The sequence below is a fragment of the Rhea americana genome, unplaced genomic scaffold (genome assembly GCF_003343005.1).
Source record: "Rhea americana isolate MKP2758 unplaced genomic scaffold, rheAme1 scaffold_81, whole genome shotgun sequence".
NCBI lineage: Eukaryota > Metazoa > Chordata > Aves > Rheiformes > Rheidae > Rhea > Rhea americana.
In genome coordinates, this window is record NW_028186990.1 from 3,206,933 (window position 1) to 3,233,528 (window position 26,596).

The 26,596-nt window shown below is 36.9% G+C and overlaps 1 protein-coding gene across 4 annotated transcripts in view; it reads right to left on the bottom strand.

Moving 5' to 3' along the window:
- Positions 1 to 26,596, bottom strand: part of EPHA6 (EPH receptor A6) — a 509,782-nt gene that overhangs the window by 56,520 nt on the left and 426,666 nt on the right. For all 4 annotated transcript variants that reach the window (XM_085323057.1, XM_085323058.1, XM_085323055.1 and 1 more), the window contains 2 exons: positions 13,730 to 13,791; positions 591 to 800 (listed from right to left, as the gene is read on the bottom strand). In XM_085323057.1, coding sequence (XP_085179183.1) covers positions 591 to 800; positions 13,730 to 13,791 — 272 coding nt within the window. The remainder of the gene's footprint in view (positions 1 to 590; positions 801 to 13,729; positions 13,792 to 26,596) is intronic.

Consider the following 26,596-nt stretch of genomic DNA (forward strand, 5'->3'; position numbering starts at 1 on the left):
TTTCACTTTAGAGAAAAAAAATTCTCTTACAACAACAATTTACTTGCATAGCATAATGAATTTTAAGAATTAATGGGATGAGACTTAAACCTTGAAAATAAGGTTGTACATACCCTGTTAGAAAGAAATCGCCTGTTTTCAGAAAAACTTTTCAGTAACATAAAAGCAATTATGAATGCAAGGCTTGACCCTGCTTCCAAACAGTGGGATCAATGAGACTTCTCTCCTCCACCCCTTTAAGGGCGTATCCTTATAAATGAACAAAGGGAAGCAAAGGTGGAAAGCATGTGAAAACTCAAGAACAGAAGAGTCTCCTTTTAAGAAAATGAATTTTTTAAAGCAAATTTTAAAGAAGATTTAAGTAGTTTTTACCTAAGACTATTATAAACCACTTGTCCAATCAAAATCAGAACAAAAAAAAATTCTCTTAAAAAATTGACAGTGTTATCAAACTACATGCATTGATAGTGGAACAAAATCAGCCAATTCAAACTACTATTCCTATGGCACAGATAAGCCTGAAACAAGAGTAACAGGAAAATAGCTGGCACAAGGCAATACACTGTTCAAACTAGATATGAGAAACTTACACTTGTTGTATAAGCGGCTTCAGGGTCGTCCTCCAACACTCGCGACAAACCAAAATCAGAGACCTTACACATGAGGTTACTGTTGACCAAAATATTACGGGCTGCCAGATCACGGTGTACATATCCCATGTCAGATAGGTACTTCATGCCAGATGCAATTCCACGTAGCATGCCAACCAGCTGGATGACTGTGAAGTGGCCATCATGCTTCTGCAAGTAAGTTAAAGCGCAAGTTCAAAATTCTACAGCTTGCATTCAAAATGCATTTATAACCCAACGAGCCCACTGCAAACTTGTTTTCTTGTTTTGTTTTGTTTGTTTATTTAACTTGTTCAGCAGCACTAGCTATCCCATCTCTTACTGTGTGGCTCATCCCCCTTTTCTTCAGCAATTCTGTACTCTCCATATTCTTTCCACTGACAGCATTTAATGGCATTTATCCTCAATTACTAAAAACACTTTTCCCAAATGCAATTTTGTAACATACGAGTGACAATAAACAGAAAAATCTTTCTCATCATCTCTTACCCYGTGCCCTCAGGAAAAAGAGAAGTGCTCTTTAATTGCTGCAGTCTTAGTTGTCTGCATGAGATACTGCTGTTTTCTTACTGTTTTTCTGTTTTCATTCCACCCCTGCCCCTTTTTTTTCCCCCTGTTCCCTTTTTTTAAGCTGRAAGAAGTTTGTGGCAGCAACTTCTGCATCTAACACCACATAATCTCTGGACACCAGACTGAAAAGCAGAAGAATTGGGCTAGGATTCAGGGGTGATGAGTGGTCTTTCCAGTCTTCCTGGGTGACAGAATAAGCCATTTAAGCCTAGACACAAAAACGCATTAAGCTGCTTAACTATTGCTGAAATCTATTGGAATTAAACATCTAAATAAGWGTTCTGTTGTCAGCAGTGCTTGCCTATCTTGGTGGACCTCACTTCTCCATATGTAAATTGAAATTTAACTATTTGCAGCATACAGAAGTGTTAATAAAAGGATCAGAAGCTTACTGGATTTTGTGGCAGTGGCAATCAAGTGAGAACTTATTCAGAAATCTGATTAAGGCTCTTTGCCTGGTTTATGTCTGCTCTATCTACCCTCTACAGCAAGCAGCTTGCAGCAGTATTTTTGTGACCTCAGCTGGCAGATATTTAGCTTCTCATGGATTATTCAGTGAGCCAAGCTTTTATATTAGCAGGAACAGCCAAACAAAAACAACTCTTGCCTGCAAGCAAGTTAACTTTCCATTTTCAGCTTGATCATCTTCAGCACTGGACTACTTACAAGTAGCAATGTCCTGACCAGCATTCAGGACATTTCTATTCCTCAATTCATACATCTAAGTTACATGGATTTTGCAGGGAAGAATTTAAGATTAAAAGTTCAGTAAATTCATTAGATTCAGCAAAACAAAAAGCTGAACTGTACAGATATGCTTAATTTAATCTCTGATCAGCAAAGTATTTCTGAGTATCCATATGGATTCACTGATTTGGGGTCTATAGACAGCTAATCAAGACACGAATTTAAGGATATAAGAAAGAATTAGTATTTGGCCCCTTTTCAGTTCTTAGCAGTGTCTTATTCACCTAAGATGGTGTAGCTGCATCTGATGCATCAAATAACCATTAAAGGACATCCCACATAAAGTAAGCAGAGAGCAAAACTTTTGCAAGGTTCCTGAAAAGCTTCATTATTCCTTGTGCTCCTTTGTCTGTGGAGATATCTTACGCACTGAAGACAGTTAGGTCTTTGAGACAAACGTAATGATGTGCTTTTACAGCTGCCATAACCTATGTGTGGATCTCAAAGCAGCTTCTACTAAGACTAATAGATCTTCCTCTAGGGTAGGACAAAGCTTCCCTTATGCTCAAGGCTGACGAAAAGCATTATCACAGTGACCAAACACTTAGAGCCAAAGCACTCAAATATTTTAAAATAGATCTGAGAGAGAAAATTTTGCACAGAGCTGTTAAACAAATTAACTTATTGAAGCACAGGAGCAAAACTGCTTTCCCTTTTGTGCATCTAATTCTTCCTGCTGTATCTCAGACAAAAATCTCTCAAGCGTAAATCTAAACCTTAGAAATGAACGAAAGAAATCCTCAAAGAATAGAAACATTTTTCATCAAGGTGACCCTTTTCAGAGGTCCCAGCTGTAATTAAAGTAAAAAAGATGACCCAGACAGGGAAAGGTTTGGTGTTACTTACTCCTCATGTTATTAATCTATCTTCTGAGACAGAGCAGTACCAGATCAAGACCTATCTCTAATATATATTATGTCTGTACTTGAATCAAGAATTTAGACATTCTTAAGTGGCGATTGGAAGTGCTTTAATGCTTGATTACTTGGGGCACATAACAGGCTGCTAAACTGAAAGAGTTGCTTGCTTTTACAGGAGTTGGAGGAAAAAATTCTTAATGTCACTATTGATTAAAGTCTGTTGGGTACAGACAGAAGGAAGACAAACTTAACAAGCAGAAAAGGCAGAGCTCATATAGATTCTGGAGTTTGTAGAGCTTGCACAGCGTCTTGAAACACTTTCAATTCCCTTAATAAGCCAGTCAGCAGAAGAGYCTAAATGCAGCAGGATATGAAAGAGTACGGACAGTATTTACTGGTTAWTACTGTTATGTCACGTTAAAACAAAACCAGCCCCCCAAAAAAGAAAGAAAACAAAAGGGGAAAAGAAAGACACATATAGGGGATATGCAGTTAGATTTCAAAGCTGCTATCTTAAGCCAACATATCACAACGCAAGAGTTTGGAACCTAGTACACCTAGTCTGCTAAGACTAATCTGCTATGGTCTTGAACTGCCCAGGAACAGTCATATTTATGGAGCTACACTTCCATCAGGGGCCACACAAGACATTCATCTCTCAGATTTCTCCGGACAAAACACATCTACTGACACATCTTTGAAACCAGCTATTTATGACAGATTCATAATAACCTTTTCTCTTAAAGGTACTCACTGTTCCTCCTGTTTCAGTGCTCTATAGCCTTACTATCCTCAACTTGTCACATCTTTAAGCTCTCCCTGTTTTGCTGTCTCCATCAAAGCCACCTGTAAGCACTTAGCTCTGCAGGTAGCACTCAGGTGAGGGTCAAAGTAAGACTCTAGTGTGGTAACCATATGTTTTATAAATGGAAATCCCCTATTACAGGGCKACTAGCTTCCTCATTATGGACCCCTTCCATAAGGAGAGGGAACCTTTCAGAGTTCCAAAATATGCCAGTGACAGATCTTTTAAATAAAAAAATTCCACTGAGCAATTAAGTAAAGAGAGACATAAGAGAATATTCTTAATYACTTAAAGCTTCTTCCAATAAAGTAAGAAGATGAGCCCTATCCAATACAATATTTCATCTATCCACACTGGATTTAATGTTTTTATTTTTACTTAATTCCATCTCCTCAATTCACTCAGACCTTAGCCTTCAGAATTACCCTGCATGGATAATTTCTTTTTCCTTTTCTTTTTTTCTTTTTTCTTTTTTTTTTTTAGCTGAATGCTGAGTTGGGAATTTGGAACAAAGCACCTAGGACATGCTTTTGGAAAAGAAAGAAAAAGTCTCCCAAACCTCCAGATTTTACCTCCTCCTTATCATCATTAACAGTTCCATTGTCTCACCAGCTAGCTAATCAAAACCTCAGGCTCATCTGCAACACTTCCCTTAACCTTTTATCCCTTCAGATCAGAAGTGTTCATTCTTTCTTTTTAATTTATGCTCCTTCAGTGCTTGGCTGACTTCATAAAACACAGCCTTTTCCACTCTTTCCAAATCTCACTGTTTGCCTTACTAGCACAGTAAAAATGTTTAAGTCAAAAAACAAACTCATGCTTTTGCCATTCCCTCTCTCCTTCTTTCAAATTTCTTTGAGCTTCTGTCTTGATACAAAAAGTTCAAGCTTTTCTTCATCTTTAAAAAAATGACACACTTGCTAACATACAAGTTATAATTTTATTCTGTTCTCCTTCCTCCTCCATGTATTTCTCTGAACTCTATTTCACAACTGCTCTCCTGCCCCTTCTCATGCTTGGTTTTATATTATTTCATTACGATCCTCATAATTGGAACAGCTTCATTCTTCCTGTCAGCAAAACAATCTTTTCTTTCTCAAGTCTCTCTGTAATTACTTCTTTTGCTTCAGTGTCTGTGCCAGCTATATTCCCTTGCAATATATAAACGATTATTTTCCCATATATCAAAATACTTGTCTGATTTAAGCTCACCAGTCAGAGACTATGGGCCAAATTTAACCCTTGAGAAATTCAACTAAGTCAGTAAAATTATACCAGGTGTGAATCTGGCCTCATATCTTCAGCTTGTGCAAATCCCCATATACATCTGGGAGTCAAATGAATCCTTTGGCACCTTCCCTTTACCTCGTTTCACTTTCTTGTCCTATAGGGACATAAAATACTCATCTGAATGATATGGCAGTTGTTATATGGGGTTTATTCTGATTCCTATACCTTATATGTAAAATGCACTTTAGATAGGAATCCCACTGTGCTGCTAAGGCAGCATTCAGACCACACYGGACTTACTACATTTATCATATTGGCCCATCAAATCTTAATCAGGCTTTAATGGCTTTGCTAAATCAACTTTTTCTCATCAGTTGAGTATACATGCAATGTCTGACTAGTTGGCATTGCATTTGTGCAGCCCTGCTAATGCCCTGAAAAATGTTTTCCATTTAGCTACTGTTTGCCTTGAAAACCTCACATGTGTGAAATATCCTAATCATAGATCCTGTTACAGATCTTTCAGGAGATGTATGGTCAGTGAAGAAGATCAGTTACTTCAGAGGAAGAAGAAAGAAATCCTCTCTTAAGTTTCTCTCATTGCTTTTTACGCTCCACTTTCCAGCTCCAGCCTGTACAATAGATCCATGCTTTTCTACAGGTTCATGGAATTTTGTTCTTCAGAAGATTTTTTCCATTTTTCTATCAAGTAACTTTCTGAAAGTGTGGTGGGTAAAGTTCTCTGTCCTGTTCCTAGGCTTTCATTTATTCCAGACCTCACCTCTTTATTTACTCTATAGGTCAGAGTGAGATTTTAGCACTTTTACGTTCCGAGGCATGTAAATTTGCCACAAGTATAAATAATTTACTGCATATGATTTGTATCTTATTTTAGACTGAGTACAGCATTGAAATTAGTGTGGGCTCCTAGGTCCAACTCATATCATAATCACTGGTGATGGTTTCTTTGGTCATTTTATGAAGAATCTGGTTTTTGCTACGTATTTATTATTACTGTTCTACCATGTAAATACTAGAACTTTATTAGGATAAATCTTTCGGGACTACAGTTGCAACTTGGTATTACCTAGAAATATGACTCATGCTTTATGTTATCATGTGGATGGCATTCAGATTTTTACTACTGGTACTGATCTATGTCAAWTTTTTTCTTTAATTAGCTGTTAACATGATTCCATACAATTAATAACATGTAAAATCATAAAACATAAAACTGAAATTACTTTAGTTCATTTTAAATGTGTGATTACTGAGTGATCCCATAGGACAAGAATCTAAGTGCCTCTTCAAGCATTAAAAATATGGGTTCTTATACTGTCAACAGAATGGACTATAGATGTGCATCTTGCTTCTACTACTAGGAAATCTAGCCTTGTAATCTGTGACAATGTTTTCCTTTCCTACAGCAACCATAAAGGGCTGGCCTGGAATAACCAGTTGTCCCTGTTTGCTTTGGTACACATCACYASAGMACAGCTATCACAGAATTGCGGAGCTGAAAGGGACTTCAAGGGGCATCCAGATCATCTCCTCACTCCACATCATTYCCAGCATGTTTTTCTAACATGTCTCTTCTTAAAGACCATTAGGGTCATTATTTCTTCTCTTATCCACTGTATGCTAAGGCCAGCCTAAAAAAGACTATCAGACTTACTGCCTAGTCTCCCTTGAAAATTGCACCTTTATTGATAGAGAAAACAGATTTTAATTCCTCTTTGCAACTGSTTTTTATGTATATGAAGACTCATCACCTCTCTACTCCTTTTCTTTGGGCTAAACACAAGTTCATTGACACAAGTTTTGTTTTCTTGACACCTATTCTTTCTTGTTTCTGTTGTGGATTCTGCTCAGCTATTTCATATACTTCTTGAACCGTTATGGCCCAAATCAGACATAGTACTCTGAGGCCTTGCCAATGTCARGCACAGAGGAAGGATCACTTCAAGTACGTTCCCGTTTCTAGACTCCAGTGTGGTATCTGTCATTTTCACAGCATCATGACATCCTTGGCGTACTGTAGACTCTAGATTCATTTCTTCTGATGAACTTCTTCCTGACCATTTATTCTCTGTCCTCTACTCTACAGCTGTTGGTTCCAGCTGCAGTAGAGTATCTTGCTCTTGTCCTTACKTATTTCTAATTACTTTCTAAAACTAATTAGTTTCTGATTTATTTCTTAAATTTGCCATGGTGATTTTAAATTCTATCTTTGTCCTCCTATCTGCCTGCATTACCAGTCAGCTTTGCATTGCTTGAAAATTTTTGTAGTCTCATTTTAAGGATCCAGAGGTTAATGAAAATATGGGGAAACATGTACTGCAAAACAACCCTACTTCATGTATCTTTCTATCCAAAGTCCACTCTCTCCACACAGTATGCAGCCAGTAGTGCATCCACATATAGAAGTTCCATCAAGACCACATTTCTGCAGCTGCTCACTAGGATCTCATGTGACAGAGTTTTAAAGCCTTACTAAAGTCAAGATTTATGATATTAACTGCTTCACCTGTATCCACAAAGCTTGCAAACTCATTACAAAGAGAAACCAGAATGTTTGACACAATTTGTTCTTGACAAATCCATGTTAGCTCATACTTATCACATTGTTATCTTTAAGGTGCTTATAAATACTTTTTTGATAATTTGTTCCAGAAATGTTACAGCAGTTGACATTAATCTGACTGGCCTGTAATTTCCTAGCTTGCTCTTTTCCCTCTTTTTAAAGACAAGGCTACATTGGCCCTGTTCTAATCTCCTGGTTTCTTATGTATTATCCACAAATCCTCATAAATAAAGAGCGCACTGAAACACTAGAAGTTTAGTTTCCACATTAACTATGGAAATCTTTTTGGCTTCCAGTACAAGATAGTTGTTTGTAATACATCTCTTGTTGYTGAGTAGTAAGATTATCTACAATGATTAAAACACTGCATATGACCTCACAGCAGTATTAGAAACATTGTCTTCTACCCACTCTTAAACAGAGTAAAATGTTCTTGAGAGCGAATGTTTGCTCTGTGGCATGAATAATACTAGCTTCTCAGTCTAATCTTGAGTCATGTGAATACAGCCTGCTTGTAATTTCACTTATAAGTTAATTCAAACTCAGTTTCTAACTGCTCGACAGTGTTTTTTTGGTTCTGAAAAAAAAAAAAAAATCTGTATCAGCATTCTCCAGTGCAGGTTTTCTTTTTTATTGAGTTATTTTGTAAAACAGGATTTTGTTGCAAAGGATACTAAAATGCTACCTTTATCCTACCAGGAAAATTATGACTCCGATGAATAAAAGTGCACATGGATGCTGCATGTGAAAGAAGGCAAAAGAAGGAACATTAGTTATGAGCTTTAATGTTGTTTCCTTTCTGGCTGCTGATAAATAATAACAGGAACCATTAAAATTATCAAAGTTCATCTGGCCTTTTTTTCCCCAAAGCTGACTTTGACCAGTGAGGTCATATCAGACAGATTTACAGCATATATTTTAYAACAACACTTTATAGAACTTTCTACATGTCTTCATTTTTCTTTTTTCACCCTTTCTCCCACCCTCTCTGAATGCAGCTGTCTACTGCAGCATCTAACCTCTTGTTAGAAGGGTGAACATAAYGGCAAAGCTGCTCTGAGAATAAATTCATAACTATTATTGCATCAGAGCAACACATAATATTTTGTCTTTCTAATAACATGCTTTGCACTTATTTTTAGACTTATTTTGGCCTCTAATATACATACCTGAAGGGATTAAAATTTGCTGAGGAATTCTGGTGTTTYCTTTGCTACACACTCTGTTGCAGTTAGTGCTCTAAGATAGTTAAGCATATTACTTTTCACAGAGTCTTTAGAAACTATTTTCTTTAGAAGAAGATAATCTAATTGTTTTACAGGATTTTTGCATACTGTGAATGTTTGTAAGAAAATCTAGCTTTTTTAATGTGTATTTTCATTTTCTGAAGTGAAAGGAAATGCATCAGTGACAAGTTTTTAGGTAGGAAGAGCATTTAGGTAAGAAGAGCACTTAGGTAGGAAGAGCATTACTATTGCACATAGTAATAATGAACAAGGCAATGTTTACCTATGATTACCCTAGGCAAATGAATCCCTTCCTCCTAGAACCCATAGATTCCCAAAGTGGTAAGACTAGATGTCTTCCTCTGAAACCTAAACACCTTTCTCTTGAACACAGGCCCTTTCTAACAAAAAAGAATGAGCAAATACAATGGATACAGTAGATAGGTTATTTTAGTATAATTAGGCCTCTTGAAGAACATTTTATGATGCTATGCATTCTAACTAGAATTCTGATGACATTAATATTGTTGTGTGGCTACTTCTTTCCTCACGATGCTAGCTATTGATYGGCATGCCTCAGACTCTAAATGGGAATAAAACAGTGAGGGCAGTCTGGTAGGCTGCAGCTGCAGAAAAAACTCACAGACAGCACAGTGAAGCAAATTAAAATACTCTGGTGGCAGCCTTTGGGTTATTTTACAGGATTCTAAGTAGCCAGCCACAAACAAAGAGATCTCCAAAAGTCAGTTTTGAGCTATGTTCCTTTTCTGYGGTTTAAATCCTTGTAATGAACAATGCACCACAAGAGTGAAGACTGAGCAAAGCAAAGGCAGCAGATGTTCTCCAGGCAGTGTTCTGCACAGCTGAATCCAAGCAGCAATGACTCCCCCAAGCACACAAACCACCCAGCTTCCTTATGAAGCTGGCATCGTCTATAGGATGCTAAATCCAATTACTTCAGTCAAGAACGACCTGTTAGATCATGCCATGAAAAAAGCAGATGAGATTCAACTTTTAACAGTTCCCTAAGTGTTTAAGGCAACTACTTAGTGAGTRGGCTAATTGGGCAAATCAGGCTGAAAGGCCCAACCTCAGGGCAAAGAACTTTGATACTAATTGTTGTAATCTTTTATCAGGCAAGACTGAGGGAAATGTTGCTGTGTCATAGCACAACAGCTAGGGAGTCAAACTGAGGTTTAGCTGTGGGTTATATTATTATATTGCCCTCCAACCTGCTGCACAGCCTTGGGTACAATGTGGCACTCATCTTTGCTTTCCCTCAGTAAAATACAGAATACATTTATGTCATATGTGAAGACTTTAAGACCGGCAAGCAGTGATTCAAGTACCTGTCTGGTTTACTCAGTTGTGGCCACACTCAGATTACAAGTATGCAGGCATTTCAAGCCCACAGCCGTGGCAAACTGCTTGTTAGAAAGGTTTGGGGGCTTTCAGTTTTGGAGGCGGGGTTGTTCCTGCTTTTCTCACAGATGTCTGCTTTGTCAGGCCCTCTGTGCTCCATATCAACAAGCCTGAGCAAATGTATCTGCCCGCAACCATCCATCTAGTACATCTTTCCATCAATACAGATAGCTGCCCTGTCAGCCTTTGCATATGTTTATTGTTTTCCTTGTATGCTTGTGGAATAAGTGATTGCTAAGATCTCCATTACACAGGCAAGTCACTGAAACATAAAGACAATGTGTGTTGCCCATAGTCTACACATCAAGTTTGCAGTAAGACAAGAATTTGTACCTGTGTCTCCTCCATTCCCATGCTAAGGTATTAGCCACTTTCTTTCCTAGCACTGAGTCCTTCTATCTGGCAGCTCATGAAGTAATACTAAAAGGAAAGCCTCKAGCTCACATGCACCTCATTTCTGGTCAGGTGAACCACTTCACTGAAAACAAATGGAAGGTATATCTTGGAGGATGATATATCTTGGAGGATGATTGACTTAATGCATCAATCTTAAATGAGAAAAAAACGTACTGTGTTTCACCTTCCAGAAATGAGGTTGATGTAATTGCAAAAAATAATGCAAGATGTATAAGGAAATTTGGTGTCAAGAGTCTCTAGCAATTTGGGATGTCTAGTGGTACACAGTCTGCTGTCATTAATTAATATGATCTCACAAAATCAGTTCTAATTAGCTGATATTTTTCCATTATGAATATATTTGAAGCAGCTTCATATTGTGAATGCGTGCCTACTTTTTTGCCCTAAAGTTAGTGCTTGGGTGGGCAGATATTTTGGGGGACAGGGAAGACATTTGATCTAGTTGAGCTTGCTCTCTATTTCTTATAAGTAGTAGAAAGGAAGGCTGGTTTGGGGACTTGGCCACATAACTGAACCCAAAATATAGCACTAAATAAATTGCAGGGTGKATTTAAGGCACTGGCCTGGGAATCAGGGGACCGGCTTTCATTTCTAGGGTCTGCTATGCACTTTGTGCACAATACTGCGCAGATCACTGAACAGTTCAGTACTTTACTTGTCCATCTGTAAAGTCAGAATGTAAAGCCCCTTAAGACTTCAGGGGACAAGGAGAGTTTTATTTCAAGTTTATGATTCTTAGCACAAAAGATAATGATGTGAAAGCTAACATCTCATCAATGTAGTGAGGAAGCTGATGGCAAAATGTCTTCCATGCCAATTCTTTCTTCTCTAATCGCCTCACTTAGTCCATGAAAGAGTCTCACTTTGAGGGGACATTGTATGATTAATCCATTTTTGCAGGCTTTTGCAGAAGGTCAGGTCAGCGATGTTGCTCGTTGATGTCTAGGTTAATGTTTGGAGATTTGAGGAGGACTCTTTCTAATTGTAAAAATGGATTTTTTCCAATATGCTTTCTGTCTTTAAAAATACTCTGAACTGTAACAAAGTCATAGTTTAAAATAATAAGACAAACTATATTATAAACTCTCTCTACTTCTTTGTAGCTTCACAAAAGCTTTTAAAAGTGGAAATCTGTATCTGCAGGAAACAACTATTAAAGAAGTAGCTTTTTTTTTTTTTTTTTTTTGTAAATAGGATATTTTGAAGCCATTTGCTTTGCTAATTATCAACAGGAATGCTGCTGATATATCTACACTGTTTTTGGATGCTGACTATTATCTAAAATTCTCTTTAAAAGCATTTTAGAACAATAAACCACATCTGAAGTGCAAACTGAAGTTATAAAATAATATACACGGAAACCAGCTGCAAAAATTACTAGCTCACATTTCCCCCCCAGCATTTTTGCCTGGAAATATATCTGTGAGAAGCACTGCTTCACAATAATATCATAATTTTGCTGATGTCAGTTTCTACTAAAAGTACTCTAATAAATAGTAATTATTGCAATAAATAAATGTATATCAAGAATAATTGCAATGTAGATACCATACTAGAGCAATTCAGAGGAAGGTAATTCTCTTTCGTGGATGATTTCAATGTTTGGCTTTATTCTCTTCTGTAAAGTTCTGCATACACACACATAAAAAGAATCGAGTTCCAGGCCCAGGCAAGTCTTCCTGGGGCACTGCTATAAAATTACAGACCATGGTAGCCCCAGGTCCTCAAATCAGCAACTGTCTGTCTCCTGCATACAGGCAGACAGATGAGCCAGAAGGAAGAAAAAGAGGTGATTTTTTAAAACTATCTCAGTTTCTAGAAAAGCTTGATGATATCAGAGWTTTTCTGATACGAGAAAATAATTTTTAGCGATCAGCAAGATCTCATCAGAAACTGTGGTGCTGGTATGTTTTTGACAAGCTCTAGCAGGTCTCTGTCATATGTTTTGACAAAAAAAATCAAAAAATTATTTGGGAGAGTTGGTGAAGAGGAGAGCAAGAGTTGCCAGAGGAAGAAAAAATGGAATAGTTAAAAACAAAATGAATGGGGAAGCAATGTCTAGAAATATCTAAAGTAACGGTTCTGATGTGCTTTCAGTGTAGCATCCTCTTGTTCCAGATGATCTTCTTGTCTTGTGGCTACCTCTTATCTCAACCTGTTGTCAAATAGGTACTCTATGTATATATTTTTCTCTCCCTTTCCTGCTGATTCTACCAATCTTCTTTCTGAAGTGCTGTGTAGTCTTTCCTTCCTGCTTATTCACTCTTTTCTCTCAGCAGTTCCTATTTCCTGCTACCATAGGAGCCTTGATCATCATCATGTATATTTTTCTGCAAACATTTTTACAATTCAATGCTGAATTCCTCTTCTTTACACTTGGGATCCAAATCACAAATTCACAGAACCATAGSTTTCTGCTCTAGACCCTGCCTACAGCCCCAGATTTACCATCATACAAGATGGCAACAACAAGGCAGAGAGATGGTAAGGGTTGTTGACATTTATTTTTTTAAGGCACATTGGAAACACTCCACAATTGAATTATTCACATAGAGTCTTAGTAGGCCTCTGGACTGTTTCCAGTGGTTCTATCAACAAAGATACTATTTAGGATAAGCTTAGCTTTAAGGCCAGAGCCCTCTACTAAGGTCTTCCCTTTCTTCTACTTTTCCAAAAAAGTTAAATGCAATTGTGTCAACATATTTTTCGTGTTCTCTATAGCCTTTCTTTAATGTCTACTGAGTGACCTCTTGGTGTCAGTTAGTGCCAGGACATTTCACCCATGAACTGTTTTCTAATTCAATTTGTTAAATGCAAGTAACCATAAATAAGTATAAATCAATTACTGAGTCTATTCTACACCTCAGCAACCAAAAAAATCGTAACAAAGTACTTTTGAAGGTGATTGAGCAAAATGAACAGTTTCCATAAGGCAAGGCATTTGTGCTTCAATATATCTTTTCCTTCATAATAACACCATTTGAGATACATTTTGCTAAATATGGGAACTATTCTTGTAGAAGAAATCAATTATATTCTTAAGTTTAAATCTTCTTTTTTCTTCCAGTTATGCTCTAATGTATCACTGTACCTCAGAAATGTACCCTGGGGGAAATGTTTCTATTCTTCACTAAAAATCCATGAATAACATTATGTAGAAATTAATTTATGATAAATGATTTAAAATTTTAACCTAGAATGGCTTCTTATTCAAATGTCATCAGAAAATGGCACCTCACCCGCAGAAAGGAGTCAAGGGATCCATTCTCCATGTATTCAACTACAATCATTACTGGTCTGCCTGCAAAACAGCAAAGAAACACATTAGGATTATAGACATATTATGGGGTTGTTATGTTTCCAACTGTTATGCACAGATTATTCACGTTACTTAAATATGTTGCCTACTTTCAAAATCCTCATTTATATCACAAACACACTTCCCTGTGTTATTCTCCAAGCAATATTTTCTATCAAGTTTTTTGGTGGTACTGGATTACCAGAATGCATATAATTTGCTCTGATGTATTTTCCCCTTCTTAAAAAAGGATCAAAGAAGAGTTCTTTAGTTCCAAATAGCTACATTCACTGTACCTTCCATTAAGAACAGTTCTGTCTCAATGTACATTGAATACATATATACTTTACAATAAAATTTTGGAATATATTTGAGGTAAGGCAAAAAAAAAAAATCACGAGCCATCTTCAAGATATTACAAATTCAGTGCTATAATTTTCCCTCTCAAAGAAAAAAAGCATAATGATTTAATGACATAGAGATATATAGATAAATATTTCTCAAAAATCTAGATTGAGAGATAGATCTTCATTTAAAATCTAGACTGTATGTATGTGTGTATTGGTGTATATTGATTCAATCCAGGAAAATGCTGATTCACATSTGTGTATTTAAAACAAACACAGTCCCAGTCAAAAGTTTTGCTCAACTAACGTGGCTTTACTGTTTGATTCCAGGTGGAATTATATCCAAATTACGCCATTTTAGAAGCAGAATAACAGCAATCTTCATCTCCTGAAAGACTGTCTAAACCAGAACATAAGGTTTAAAACTGAACACTTTATAATATTTCACTTTTCATATCCAGGAATAAACTACCACTCTAGAACTGCTTGACAGGAGAGGCCCATTAGCATGCTAATCAGGCTAGGCRGCAAGAGGTCGTTTTAGAATTGTTAATATTACAAAGGAGCTATAATAATATATGCAAAACTAATGCAATGAATAAGTATGTTAGTAAGATTGGGAAGCGGGTGAGAAGTCTTAAAATGGCAAACCTTTCTTTTCCTGAGAATACCTTTCTCTTATAGCGTTTGTGTGAACTAGGAAATATGCTAACTGGTGAAATCACACAACTGCCCACTTCATTTTCTTGAAACAACAACTTTTTCAATTTTATTCAAATCCAAAAGAAGCCCATTTCATTACTTTTTCSCTCTGCCTCTCAAATTATTGTTGTGTTTCCTTTAGATAGCGTGATGAGAAAAAAAGAAAAAATAATATAGAAAGGTGAGAAAGTGCAGAACAGCATTATGGTATTTCCAGCACAATTTTCTGCTCCGTTTTTCTATATGCTGTCTGACTAATAGTGAAAGTGTTTAGTAAACTGTCTACCCCATTCATTAAGCAACAGCCAGRCATTTCTCCTGAGCTGTTACAGCTAGCCTTGAACTCAAAAACCTGAGTGAGTGGTTTCACTGTTCCTTCCCAACATGTTAACATTGAATTTCACATACCCCAGTGACGATCATTCACATACCTTATTCAAATCTTCCTGAAGGTCCTCACAATATTCTCTCATTTTTTGTACCCTAATTTGGCATTGTTTCTATATTTGCCTTCAATTTTAGGTCCTCAAAATACAACAGTATTAACAGTGTCTGCACAATAGTATATTTTTTTCAGGGTGAAAATTCTCAGCTACATTCCTAATTTTTTTCAGATAGCCTTTCTGAAGTGTGTGTCTATGGCTAAATCAGTTTGTTCATATGCATCTACATCCATTGGTTATACCTGGGTTTTCCACTATAAGCTTARGTGATATATAACTTCTAAGCTCTATCTTAGAGATCACAGCATTTTGAAAATAAATGCTTTATTTTTTTTCAGCTAATGTTGACTAGTCGGATAGCCTAATCTCTTACATGGCAAACATATTCTAGATTCCCCTACCCTTACTGTTAGCTCATTGTCAAGTGACTGGCATATTCATATGAAAGAAATATCCTACAATCAAGAAAAGTAAACTAACGGCACACTCATACTCGCAGATCTGACTGTGTGCAGAACCTATCTTTACAGGTGGGCTCTCTCAAGCAAGCAGTAATTTCCAAACTGATGCAGACAACAGCATCTTGCAATAAATATGGATGTAAAGCTGACTTTCTGACAGTATATTTGGTTAAGTCACTTAGACCTTTCTCTTTCTTGGTAAATCAACAAATAAAAAACCCGTATGGAAAATATGCACTTGGAGGGAATGACAAATGGAGCTGCTGAGCTTTGAAACAATGCCCCTAGYTTCCTGTTTGTAATTCTTTGGCACACTATGCTTTCCAGAAGACATTATGTGAGGTTCTCTAGAGTTTCATAGGCACTCCTTACATCTTTTATGCTCCTTAGATGCATCCACATTTTGCGTACAATTTTCATACATATTTTGTAAAGACAGTTTTTAATTCTCATGTTCTCACAGACTAAACAAAAAACCTCAAGCAAACCTGTATTCCATTTTGCTCAGACCAATTCTAGGCTAAATGAACTATGAAATGCATCTAAATATGCATTTATTAGTAGATTAAAAAAAAAAGACGTTAGTGTCTTTCACTATGTAGTGTTTATTAGTTTTTAAATTGCTTGATGTCTTCCTTTAATCACTTGAAATGATATGCCTTAACACTTCAAACCATCCCTGATGAAAATACTGCACCATGCAAGTGAGTCTTTTCAAGAATAAATATCTAGCCAACTTTGTTTGAATTACACAAATAAAATCAGCTCTTCCATATGATAGCACAAGAAGAGCACGATTTGGTAAGCACATCAAAATAACTAGGTTTTTATCTTTAGACAAGTAGATGTATATTGGAAGATCACCACATCATGAAGCATTCCTGAACTTTGGTGAACAATACATTTAGTCACAGAGGCTGAGGTTAGCTCCCCACAGACTCCATCTGTATCCCCTTCCATGCTGCTAAATCTCAAATAAACCTGATGCAAGATTGTGTAAACCTCATGAGACACTACCAAATATGAAGCCACTACCAATCATGAAGCCTTGACTCCCTTAAGCAAAAGTCTTAAATCTGGATCCTAACACTACCTTTTCAAATAATTCTTCTAGTATGCCAACACTTGATAAAAGTCATCATATTTTGGCAGCAAGTTTGATATATTACTGAAGAAATTTATGTATTCCAAGCTGGACTGTGACACACAATATAGTAAGACTTTTAGTCAGCATGACATTTGCCTTTGGGGTATATGCAAATCAAAATTGTTTTGACTATTGTTTCAGTTACTTGAAGATACGGTAATAAAAAATTCTACTCCACAGTAGATTCTAGTGGATACATTTTTTCACCAAAATGGAACATGCACAGGTTCGACTCCCAGTAAACAACTTTTTTTTCAATAATTTTATAGATTYGCAAGTTTCATACATGGATCTTCAATTATTTTACAAATACAAATGTATGAAGTCTCAGGAAATAGAAGGTAGGACATATCTTGATTTCCATGGTGTGGAAAAACAGGTCCAGAAAATCAAGTGGCCCTCTCCATCTACACTGCATAGGGTAAAGCGATGCTACTCAATTAAGTTTTGTTTGATTACCAATATACAAGGTTGTATTTTGTTCCCTAGCTCAGTGCCTTGTAGAGGAACTTTAGTGTTGATTCCACTGTGATTTTGGAGCTCTGTGAACAGACTCTCCATTCACTAACACCTGATCGTCTGTGACTAGAAATCAGCTCTGGCAAAGCCAGCCGAGACATGGGGATGAACAGCACCCTGGCACATCCAGGGCGGATATCTGAACATCAGACATCTCAGGCCRGAGACTAAAAGTCACCAAGAGTGCCAAGAACAGGCAGTGGGACAGACAGGACTGTCCTTGTGAAAAACACAGATCCTGATGTGATTAGCCATTGCACTCCAACAGTTCCAGATCTGGGAAGCAAACTCTGAAAACACAACTCTTGTTTTTGATATCTCAAACATAACAGAGCACAATCTGGATACCTAACCTCAATGGGGTCAGAGGGTGGCAACCAGCCCAGGGTTTGCGTGGAACAAGGTTCCTGGTAAGACAAAAGGTTGACATTAGCTGATATTATTTCTTTTTTAGATGCAAAGAGAAGGTGTTATCATTTATGCTGTGGTACAACCTGAGTCTTGAAAAGATTAARGTCTGTGCTGAACTTTGTAAAAACAAAGATGGTGATACTGTTTCTGCTTTAAAGTGGGCTACAGAATTGACTTTGAAAAATAATACTGAGAGATTTTTTAAACTAGTGTAGCATTTGGCTATAAACCAAAAAAAGAAGAAAAAAAATTATCACTTAGATTATAAAAATCCATGTTGCCTGTATGGCACTAAGAAAGATGAATTCTTCAACCTCAAAACAAGGACAGARGTGAATAAAGGTGGGAGGTGGTGCAGAGGTTTTTGAGAGGAAGAAGCTATCTTTGATTATTTTATCATGGTGTAGACTAATGCTACTCTGGAAAGCACTGAATCTTCCTGTATTTACGATTACTTACATATAGGAAACATACAGACTTCCCTACTTGAAGAAAGAGGTTTATGGACAAACATAAGTGGGAGACAACGCCGATGGAGGTGAGAAAGGCACTGAAGGCCCAGAAGGATGACACAGACTGCAGTGCCAGCATTATGTGAACCTGCTGTGGCACCAGTGAAAGCTCACACTTGGCCGCAGGGAGCTCTGCATGGGCAAGTCAGCATGTGCCAAGAGACACTCCTGGGATGAATGTTGATTGCCCGTGCAGCATGGGTGGAAATCACCAGCTGAATGCAGACTCGAACCCTAGTTTAAAGACATCATCAGTTCAGATTAGAGCTCTCACACAAGTACAAGCTTGGACTTTAGATGATATCTGAGTAAGAACCAGGTTAATTTTATAGTCAAGACCTACACAAGAGAAGGTAGGGAAAAGGACACCAAAAAAGATAACATTTTGAGCAAAGAGGACTTGGAATAAAAGACAGAAGTCTTGAGCATCCAGGAGCTAAAAACTGCAGACACTGGCAGAAGACAGCATACAAGTTGGGGGAGAATGAAGTATAAAGAGGGTTGAAGATAGATACAATGACAAAATCTGCCAACTGCATCATTCTTGCAGCAGTTTTAGATACCCAGCAGGGCTGGAGTAGGGAGTACTGTCAGAAAAGAGACTTTTTAAGTAGAAGAATTAAATAAATAGGGTTTTGATGTAATTGGTTTTAAACCCAAATACGGATTTTACAAACTGTGTATGGTACATTTAGCATTTACAGCACCTTACTGAACAAAGATAGCATTTTACTACATCCTGAAGGTAACAATAAAAAACTAGAATCCTATTTATACATGACACATACAGCGATACTATACCCACATTCATTGTTTTTATAATTTCTGTGAAACTGTAGATATTCCCAATTTCTTCTTCAATGCCAGACCCATGTCTGGGATACYGGCTGAAGTAGCTGCCCCTCCTTGCACACTGCACATGGACTAGTGTCTGGCTGTGGCTAATCTCCTAGGCTCTCAGCTTCTGAGAAACCCAGGCTGAACATGCAAGAGTAGACCTAGTGCTTTGCATGATCCAGAAAAAAAGGACATGAATTTTATTATTCAGAACTGAGACAAATCCGTAGAAAGCATAGGGAACATTCATTGTTTGCAAATACACCTTGTGAAAAGTGGCTGACTGTTTATGACAAAGTGGTTTTTTTTTACCCCTGAGAAAGTTTTACATTGGAATTCTCACACAGCAGTACTGCCTTGTAATGCCTTTCAAATAAGAACAGCATAAATGACAAACATCCTGTATTGATATTGTCATGCCATCTCTGAGTATGTTACAATTCTTTTTTATTTTCCACTGATCGATCTGCTTGTTTTTTTTTTAATAAAAGCAGGAGTGAAAAAAAAGCTATACACTACAGAATAATGCAGAATACCAATTGTATTTAAAATTCGTATCATATGTATTTTTAGTACTCTTCCTAATTTTTTCCAAAACATAGGCTTTTGATAGTGTGTAATTTAATTGAATGGTAGCATGATGAATAAGGATGAAAATTTGAAGTGTCATATCAATGACAAAATATTCAGCTTGTTGTCTCCTGTTGTCATTTTAAATAATGCAGCAAAGCCCACTTTAATGAATTCTTTATGTAAGATTAATCCTCCAAAAAGAATACAGTTAGTACATGCTCATTTCTCTAGTCTTTACTTATAATGAAATCTTTAATACCCATTATGGGAATAGCTCTGTTAACATAAACACAGGATATCTATTTTTTTCACTTAAACAGTAAATGTTTTGAATCTGCTCTCTAGCTCACATAAGAAAATACTGCCCCATCAATTCTGCAGGTCAGAATTCACGTGTGCGGGAATGCTCCCACAAGTCACCCAGGCAGCAGATACTTTTTCATTCCGCAGCCATATTCTGCTTTGTGTTCCACACTAACTAATCTCCTGCTACAGTTACAAGTCCAACAGAGTGAAATGCACGGACACGTCCTTAACTAGCACCGGGCCTTTCAGTACTCTATTAGAGCGCGAAATGCTCCCAGTAAAACCCTGTTTGTCCGCCACAGAAATGTGCAGGACTTGAAATGCTTCCCTAGATTTCACACTAGTGCTGTTCATTATGTATCGTTTCCAGTAGGAGAGCCATGGCTCTGTCACTGGAGCTTCCTGACTCCTGTCACTGATAGAATTTACAGCAGTTGTATGCATCAGCAGAGAGCTGTCTTCAGGGAATAAAAAAAATGTATTCTTCCATGGCACTAAAGCAGTGGAGATAAAAAAGAAACAACCTAGTGATTATGTAAAAAAAAGAACCGAAAAAAAAAATCTACCCATTTTGGGAGCACGAGATCAGCACACTGTAAGCTCAAATCAATACACATGAAGCAAATGGCAGTTCTGCTGCAAGCCACCCCACTTACATTACTRATTTACATTACAGATGGCCCCAAATGGAGACCTATGTTCCAAGTAACCTAAAAAAAATTTGCAATTCTAAGCCTCTCTTTAGACTTCAGAAATCAGAGGCYGCAAATAGGATAGCATAAACATACATATATCCTGCTGCTATAGAAAATCACATATATAGAGCCTACTCATCTTGTTATTAGTACTCTTTCTATGTATCCTACATAACAAATTTCATTAGTTAAGCCAGTATAGTCAAGGGCAGACATCTTTGGAAAATAAATGGCTAAAAATACAAAACATATAGATGAACATCAGTTACTGTGTATTATTCAACAAATTATAGGTATATAGTTGTCACTTACAATTGAACAAAATGTATCAACAAAAAAAATCATTTTGTTCTTGGAGCTGTTTTTCTGCAATTTTATACTCAACACTTTTACACTCACTACTCAATAAACCACTGGCAAGATTTCATGTCTCTTGGTATCTTTTGGAGGCAAGGACAATCTGGTATGTTGCTTTCATACTTCTGAAACGCCTTCTCAAATCCTCTGGCCTTCCTCTCCCATAGCAGCAAGCACTATGAGCAGTCCTAGCTTCTCACAGGACAAAGGTAGAATGATCACTGGATGAAGGCAGTTTTAGCAGCTGCTTCTCCAAGCCTGAACGCAAATCAATCCTCCAGCATGCCTACAAAAGAGATGCTGGAAGCTTTTGAGGGAAAGAAAAGTGAAACAGTAAAATGAAAGCARTTGTATTCTGTTTTCCATGGTTTGTTTTCTTACTCTTGTCTTTCTGTGAGAGGGGCAAATGGAATGTAGTAGAGGGTAAAAAAAAACCCATATAGTTGTTTTTTTTTCCTGCTTGGAGGTAGGTGGATGAGGAACAAATAGTGACTAGAATTATATTATAGAAATACAATACATTGGTCTAAATTTTGATTTTTTTCCTACAGTTTTCCTTTCTAGGCATGAATCTTTGAAAAAAAAATTCTTCGAGTTCCTCTGCGTTCGGTAGGGTATCTGTATTGTCTCTGTCTACATATTCACTAGCGTTACAAGTCCAATATAGAAATTCTGTTTTATTCCTGCAACTTATGTTTGCCTGAATACTACAAATAGAAATAATAATAATAAAAAAGGAATATCTTCAGCCATAGGGCAAGTTTACTTATCAGAATTCAGATATACATATAGAGGGCAACAAGGGCCAGTGCATTTGTAGAACAGCYCTGAAAGTTGCCACATGAACTATTCTAAGCATAGCTAAGTATCAGCTACGTATAGCTGATGCATCTGATTTGAGGATCTTACACTATTTTTCAAGTACCAACCTATTGTAGCCATATGATATAAACAGATAAATCCATGTACGGGGTGCAATAAGAAGTTGAGGTGAAGTGACTTGGCCAGGATACTGCAAAATCAAGTCCTTAGCCTGCAAGAAAAAGCTGTGGGAGGCAAAGTATCTGAAAGCAGCATGTACAATGAGGGCTTTGCATCGTCTTYATGTTCCCCTGATCCTGAGAAGTCAGTGTGCAAAACTGGATCCTTGGGATAAAATGATGCAGCTTATAAACTATTCTGAATTATGGCAGTTGCCCAACAACCTCCACAGATTATTACAATAACCCATGTCTGCCACCAGGCATCAAAATCTTGGTTATATATATCCTGGAACCATTCTGACATCCTCCTGGGGGAAGGACAAGTGATGTTCTTTGGCTACGCACATCTCAGAATTAGATAACATGGTTTCAGTCCACAGGGTCTCACTTCATCAAGAGCTGACCCTGGGGCATTTAAAGGAATTAAAGAAAAATCTGCTTATAAGGAACTTTGCTTTCCATAAATGATCAATAGACCATGATATATAACGATACTTATGCAACATAAGAAACAAAACTTACTTCATCTCTTAYGAATTTACATATTCTCATAGGTGGGTGCATTACATTTAGAAGCTATAAGTTACAACAAAAACTTGAAAATGAGCAAAATATAAGATTGCATTACTTACATTGCAGAAGAACATGTCTTTGCATTTTCATAAGTATATTGACATGGTTAAGATATTATTTTCATTCTACTCTAAAAGGTCAGGGAATTTTTGGTTATTCATTACTATGCCTGATTGTCTTAGACTTCAGAGTATTTTCTTCATTTACCATTTGAGTACACTTCTTTTGCTTCTATTTCCTTATACGCTAGTGGTCCACATGGTCTTTAAACTTTTGAACTATCCTAAACTGATGAGCCAGCATCTTTTCTTTACTGCTTATAAGTATCTTGTTTCTTTCTACACATGAACAAGGCATACTTTCTAATTTCAAGATAGTGGAGGCCACATATGAAGACTCCTGAAGTTTCTGAAATCCACAAAGAAAGCTTCAGTGGCAACATGTGGAAACTGGTAGATMAAAAATTGAGAAAATAAAATGTCTGAGTCAGCACTCTGATGAGAAAATGGTGCACTAGACCTAACATTGTGAAACTTTTACGATCACATTTTTTTYCCCCTTATTTCTCTTCTACATTTTGAATCTTCAGGACATGAAGTAACACATTCTCAAGCTTCTGCCTTCAAGTATCATTTTCATCATGAACAAAAGACTAGAGTCACAATGAAGCTGGGTCAAGTAGGAAACTCTAGATGCAGAGACTGTTAAACAGGCATATACATCTCAAAGAAATAAGAAAAATGTGGAAACTTCTTGACATGTGAGGAAGAAAAACAAAGGGTAGTGTTCATCTCCCACAACTTCAGACATCTCCACAGCTAAAGATGTCTAGATTCCTTCTATGGTCAACTGAGAAAGAAATAGCCATTTCAATGGCAAGATTCAGATTTTCCAAATTACGCATCTCAAATAGGTCACATGAGTCAGTCAAACTACCTRATCTTCATCAACTCTCAAAGGGGCCTAAATAGGCTTGTAAAATGCAAGTGTGTAAAATTCAAAGTCAGGCAGATTATTTCCACACACAGTATTCACTTGGACTTTGAAAGGATACTTTATCAGGTTGAATTTGGTAAAGGTATTTTGGTTTCCTTTCTAAAAAAAACCCCAAACTGAAGATTGCATGAAGTGTAAGCTGGAGAGAATAGTTAACTCAAATATTTCTTTCAACCTGTTTTCACATCCCCACTATATAGCTAGACTATAAAGGGAGTTCATATCTTTTTTCTCACTCATCATGAAACAAAGAGTAACTGTGTATGGATTTTTAAAAAATATTTCTCTGTGTGGGACAGTCATGTTTCTTTAGCCTCTGTCTTTCCTCTCCATTAGTACTGAAGAGCAACTTGCTTCAGTTCACCTGTTCAATTACAATGACTTCGCATATCTTCTGTGCTTAGTCTTTCTTAATATATAGTAGGAGTGTACATCTATATARAACAAATGCATACCCAGATAACCTTTTCCAAATTTCTTCTAAGGMTAACTAAAATTTTGTAATAATTTATGCTGACTGAGCATGAAATTAGCCACTTAGCAAGGTTGGAGAACAAAGACCTCCTTTTACCAAGTCATACACTCAGAGCTTAATCCCAGTTCTACAGTTCGAGCCAAACCCTAACAGATGAGCACTGAAAGTTTCTACTATTCATGTTACTTATTGCTCATCCATATCTTGGTCGTGAAGTACTTTCTGCCTAGCTAATGGGAGAGTGTCAGTATGTATCAGTTCTAAGGTTATCGGCTAGACATACCACAGAAAYAGCATTGAGGCTGGAAAGCATAACTGGAAGAACCATTTGGCTCAGATATCTTAGAAAATGTATATGCAGCAAAAGAATCAATTTGTTAGTSACTGAGAAAGGTTTAGCAGTTTTCATTTCACAAAAAATACAGCAGTTTAGTAGTGCAATCCAAAGTAGGGAAAACTATTTACTGAGAAAAARATTAATGGTTACTTTTCTCATTATCGGAGTACCATAAAATTATAGTTGAGTTTCATTACGAATAATTGTTCCTTGACGGTTCTTGTTGAGTAATTTTGTTCAATAAGGGTCTGTCAATAGAGTTTGCTCTCAACTGTCAGTTTATACAATATAAAGAACAACGGGCTCACTCAGGTGCACTTGGAAATTGTAATAAAATATTAATTTTGGAGAAAAGAAAAATGATAACCACCTGATTTAATATTCTACACTTATGTCTGAGATTTTTGAGAAGCTCCCTGTAMTAAATAAGCATATTACAGTGTATGTTAAACAAACAGCCATAGACAATCAGGCAGTAAAGCACTGAGAAGGGGATATCTTCTGTAAAAAGTATTTAATATGGAAGTGGAYCGCTGTCACTACCATTTCCAAGACAGCAGTGAACAAATTGTCCTGTATCACTTTCAAGTTTCTGGAAAGAGAGGCAACCTCATTTGTTTCTTGCCTTTAAAATAATTTYTGAGACTCACAGGTGCAGATGTTTTACCAAGCCTTAACCTCTCCATTTTTCATTTTCCTTATCTGTAAAATAGCCAGATAATTAACTCTCACAAAATAAGTGGTAGGAAATTAACTGATGTTCATACATCATTTAAAGAAAATCACATCAAGATAATTTCACAAAAGCTTCAGAGAGGTGCTCTGTGGATGAAATAGGAGGCTTGGGGAATTTTGGTGTTTTTCCCACCTCTCCTGCTAATGTAGTTTGGATGCTAAATCATAAGGGTGCAGGGGGAGGCCCAAGAAAAAGGACCTTAAAAGAGACCTTTCCATAGCTTCTCACAGACTGACACACATCCTAGTTGTTTCTGTCACCAGAAAAACTCAAGAAAGCTTGAAGCAGATACTACTAAAAGTATTTGCTTTCCCTCCTTCCCTCTCCAAGCAGCAGATTTGACAATCTCTAACATCCTTCAAGGATGACAACTTAACATAGGTTTATCTACCACTAACTTTTGCTATACAAGAGGGGTATGCATTTAGCTAACTCAAACCCTTTTCACATGATTGAAATCAAGTGCTGCAAATACACAGTAGGAAAGTAACAAGCTAAGAGTTTCCCCCAAATGGAGTGAACTGCATTATACATATAGAGAAGTTAGAATTCGAAGAAAGAGATGAAAGACTGGCAGATTATTTATTTATTTTTATAATGTGCATGTAATATTAAGCAAAGGGTTAGCTTCCACAACTCATGCCAGTGTAAAGTATGATCAGTGTAGATCGGTAAGTGCTTTTAGAATTCTTTTTAATTTTTGCATGGATGTCACTTGAGAAAAAGTATATTTTGTGTATGTGAATCCATCTGTCATGATGTATTAGGTTATAGGCCTACATCAAAAAACTAAGTCCGGTGAATCTGTACTGTTAACAAGTGGTCTAACTAGTAGCTAAATAATTTACAATATATATGAAAGCTAAATCAAGGGGAAGCTACTATCTGAAAAGCAGCCTGTTTTGCAGAAATCTAGGATAGATATTTATAGGCCTGTTGCAAGCCTTGGTTTTAATGAAACTGCTATATAGCAGTGACAGCCTTTGGAAAAGATCTTCAAGTACAAGCACTAGTCCATTAATATAGTCATGTTTAGGCAAAAAACATCTAGAATTGAGGGAATCTATTTAAGCAGAAAAAATGGTAAGGCCCATGCCAGCAACATAAATCCATCTTTAGTTGACCAAATGAGGCAACCATAASCAAATCTCTTACATAAGTGAACCCCTGTACAGGTTGAAATCATACACCAAACTACATAGAATTAAATATCAGCTGTCAGTGTAATGGTTTAAAAAAACCCACTMTCTACTGAGAAAAAAGTACAAGGGGAAAAAAGGAAACTAACCACCACCTTGCCCCACTAAGCTGTTTTCCAGGTACTTCATAGGGAGGCTTTCCAATTCAGCTTTTGTTTCAGGCTTTAAAACTCCAGTGGGAAAAACACCCTGTATATTT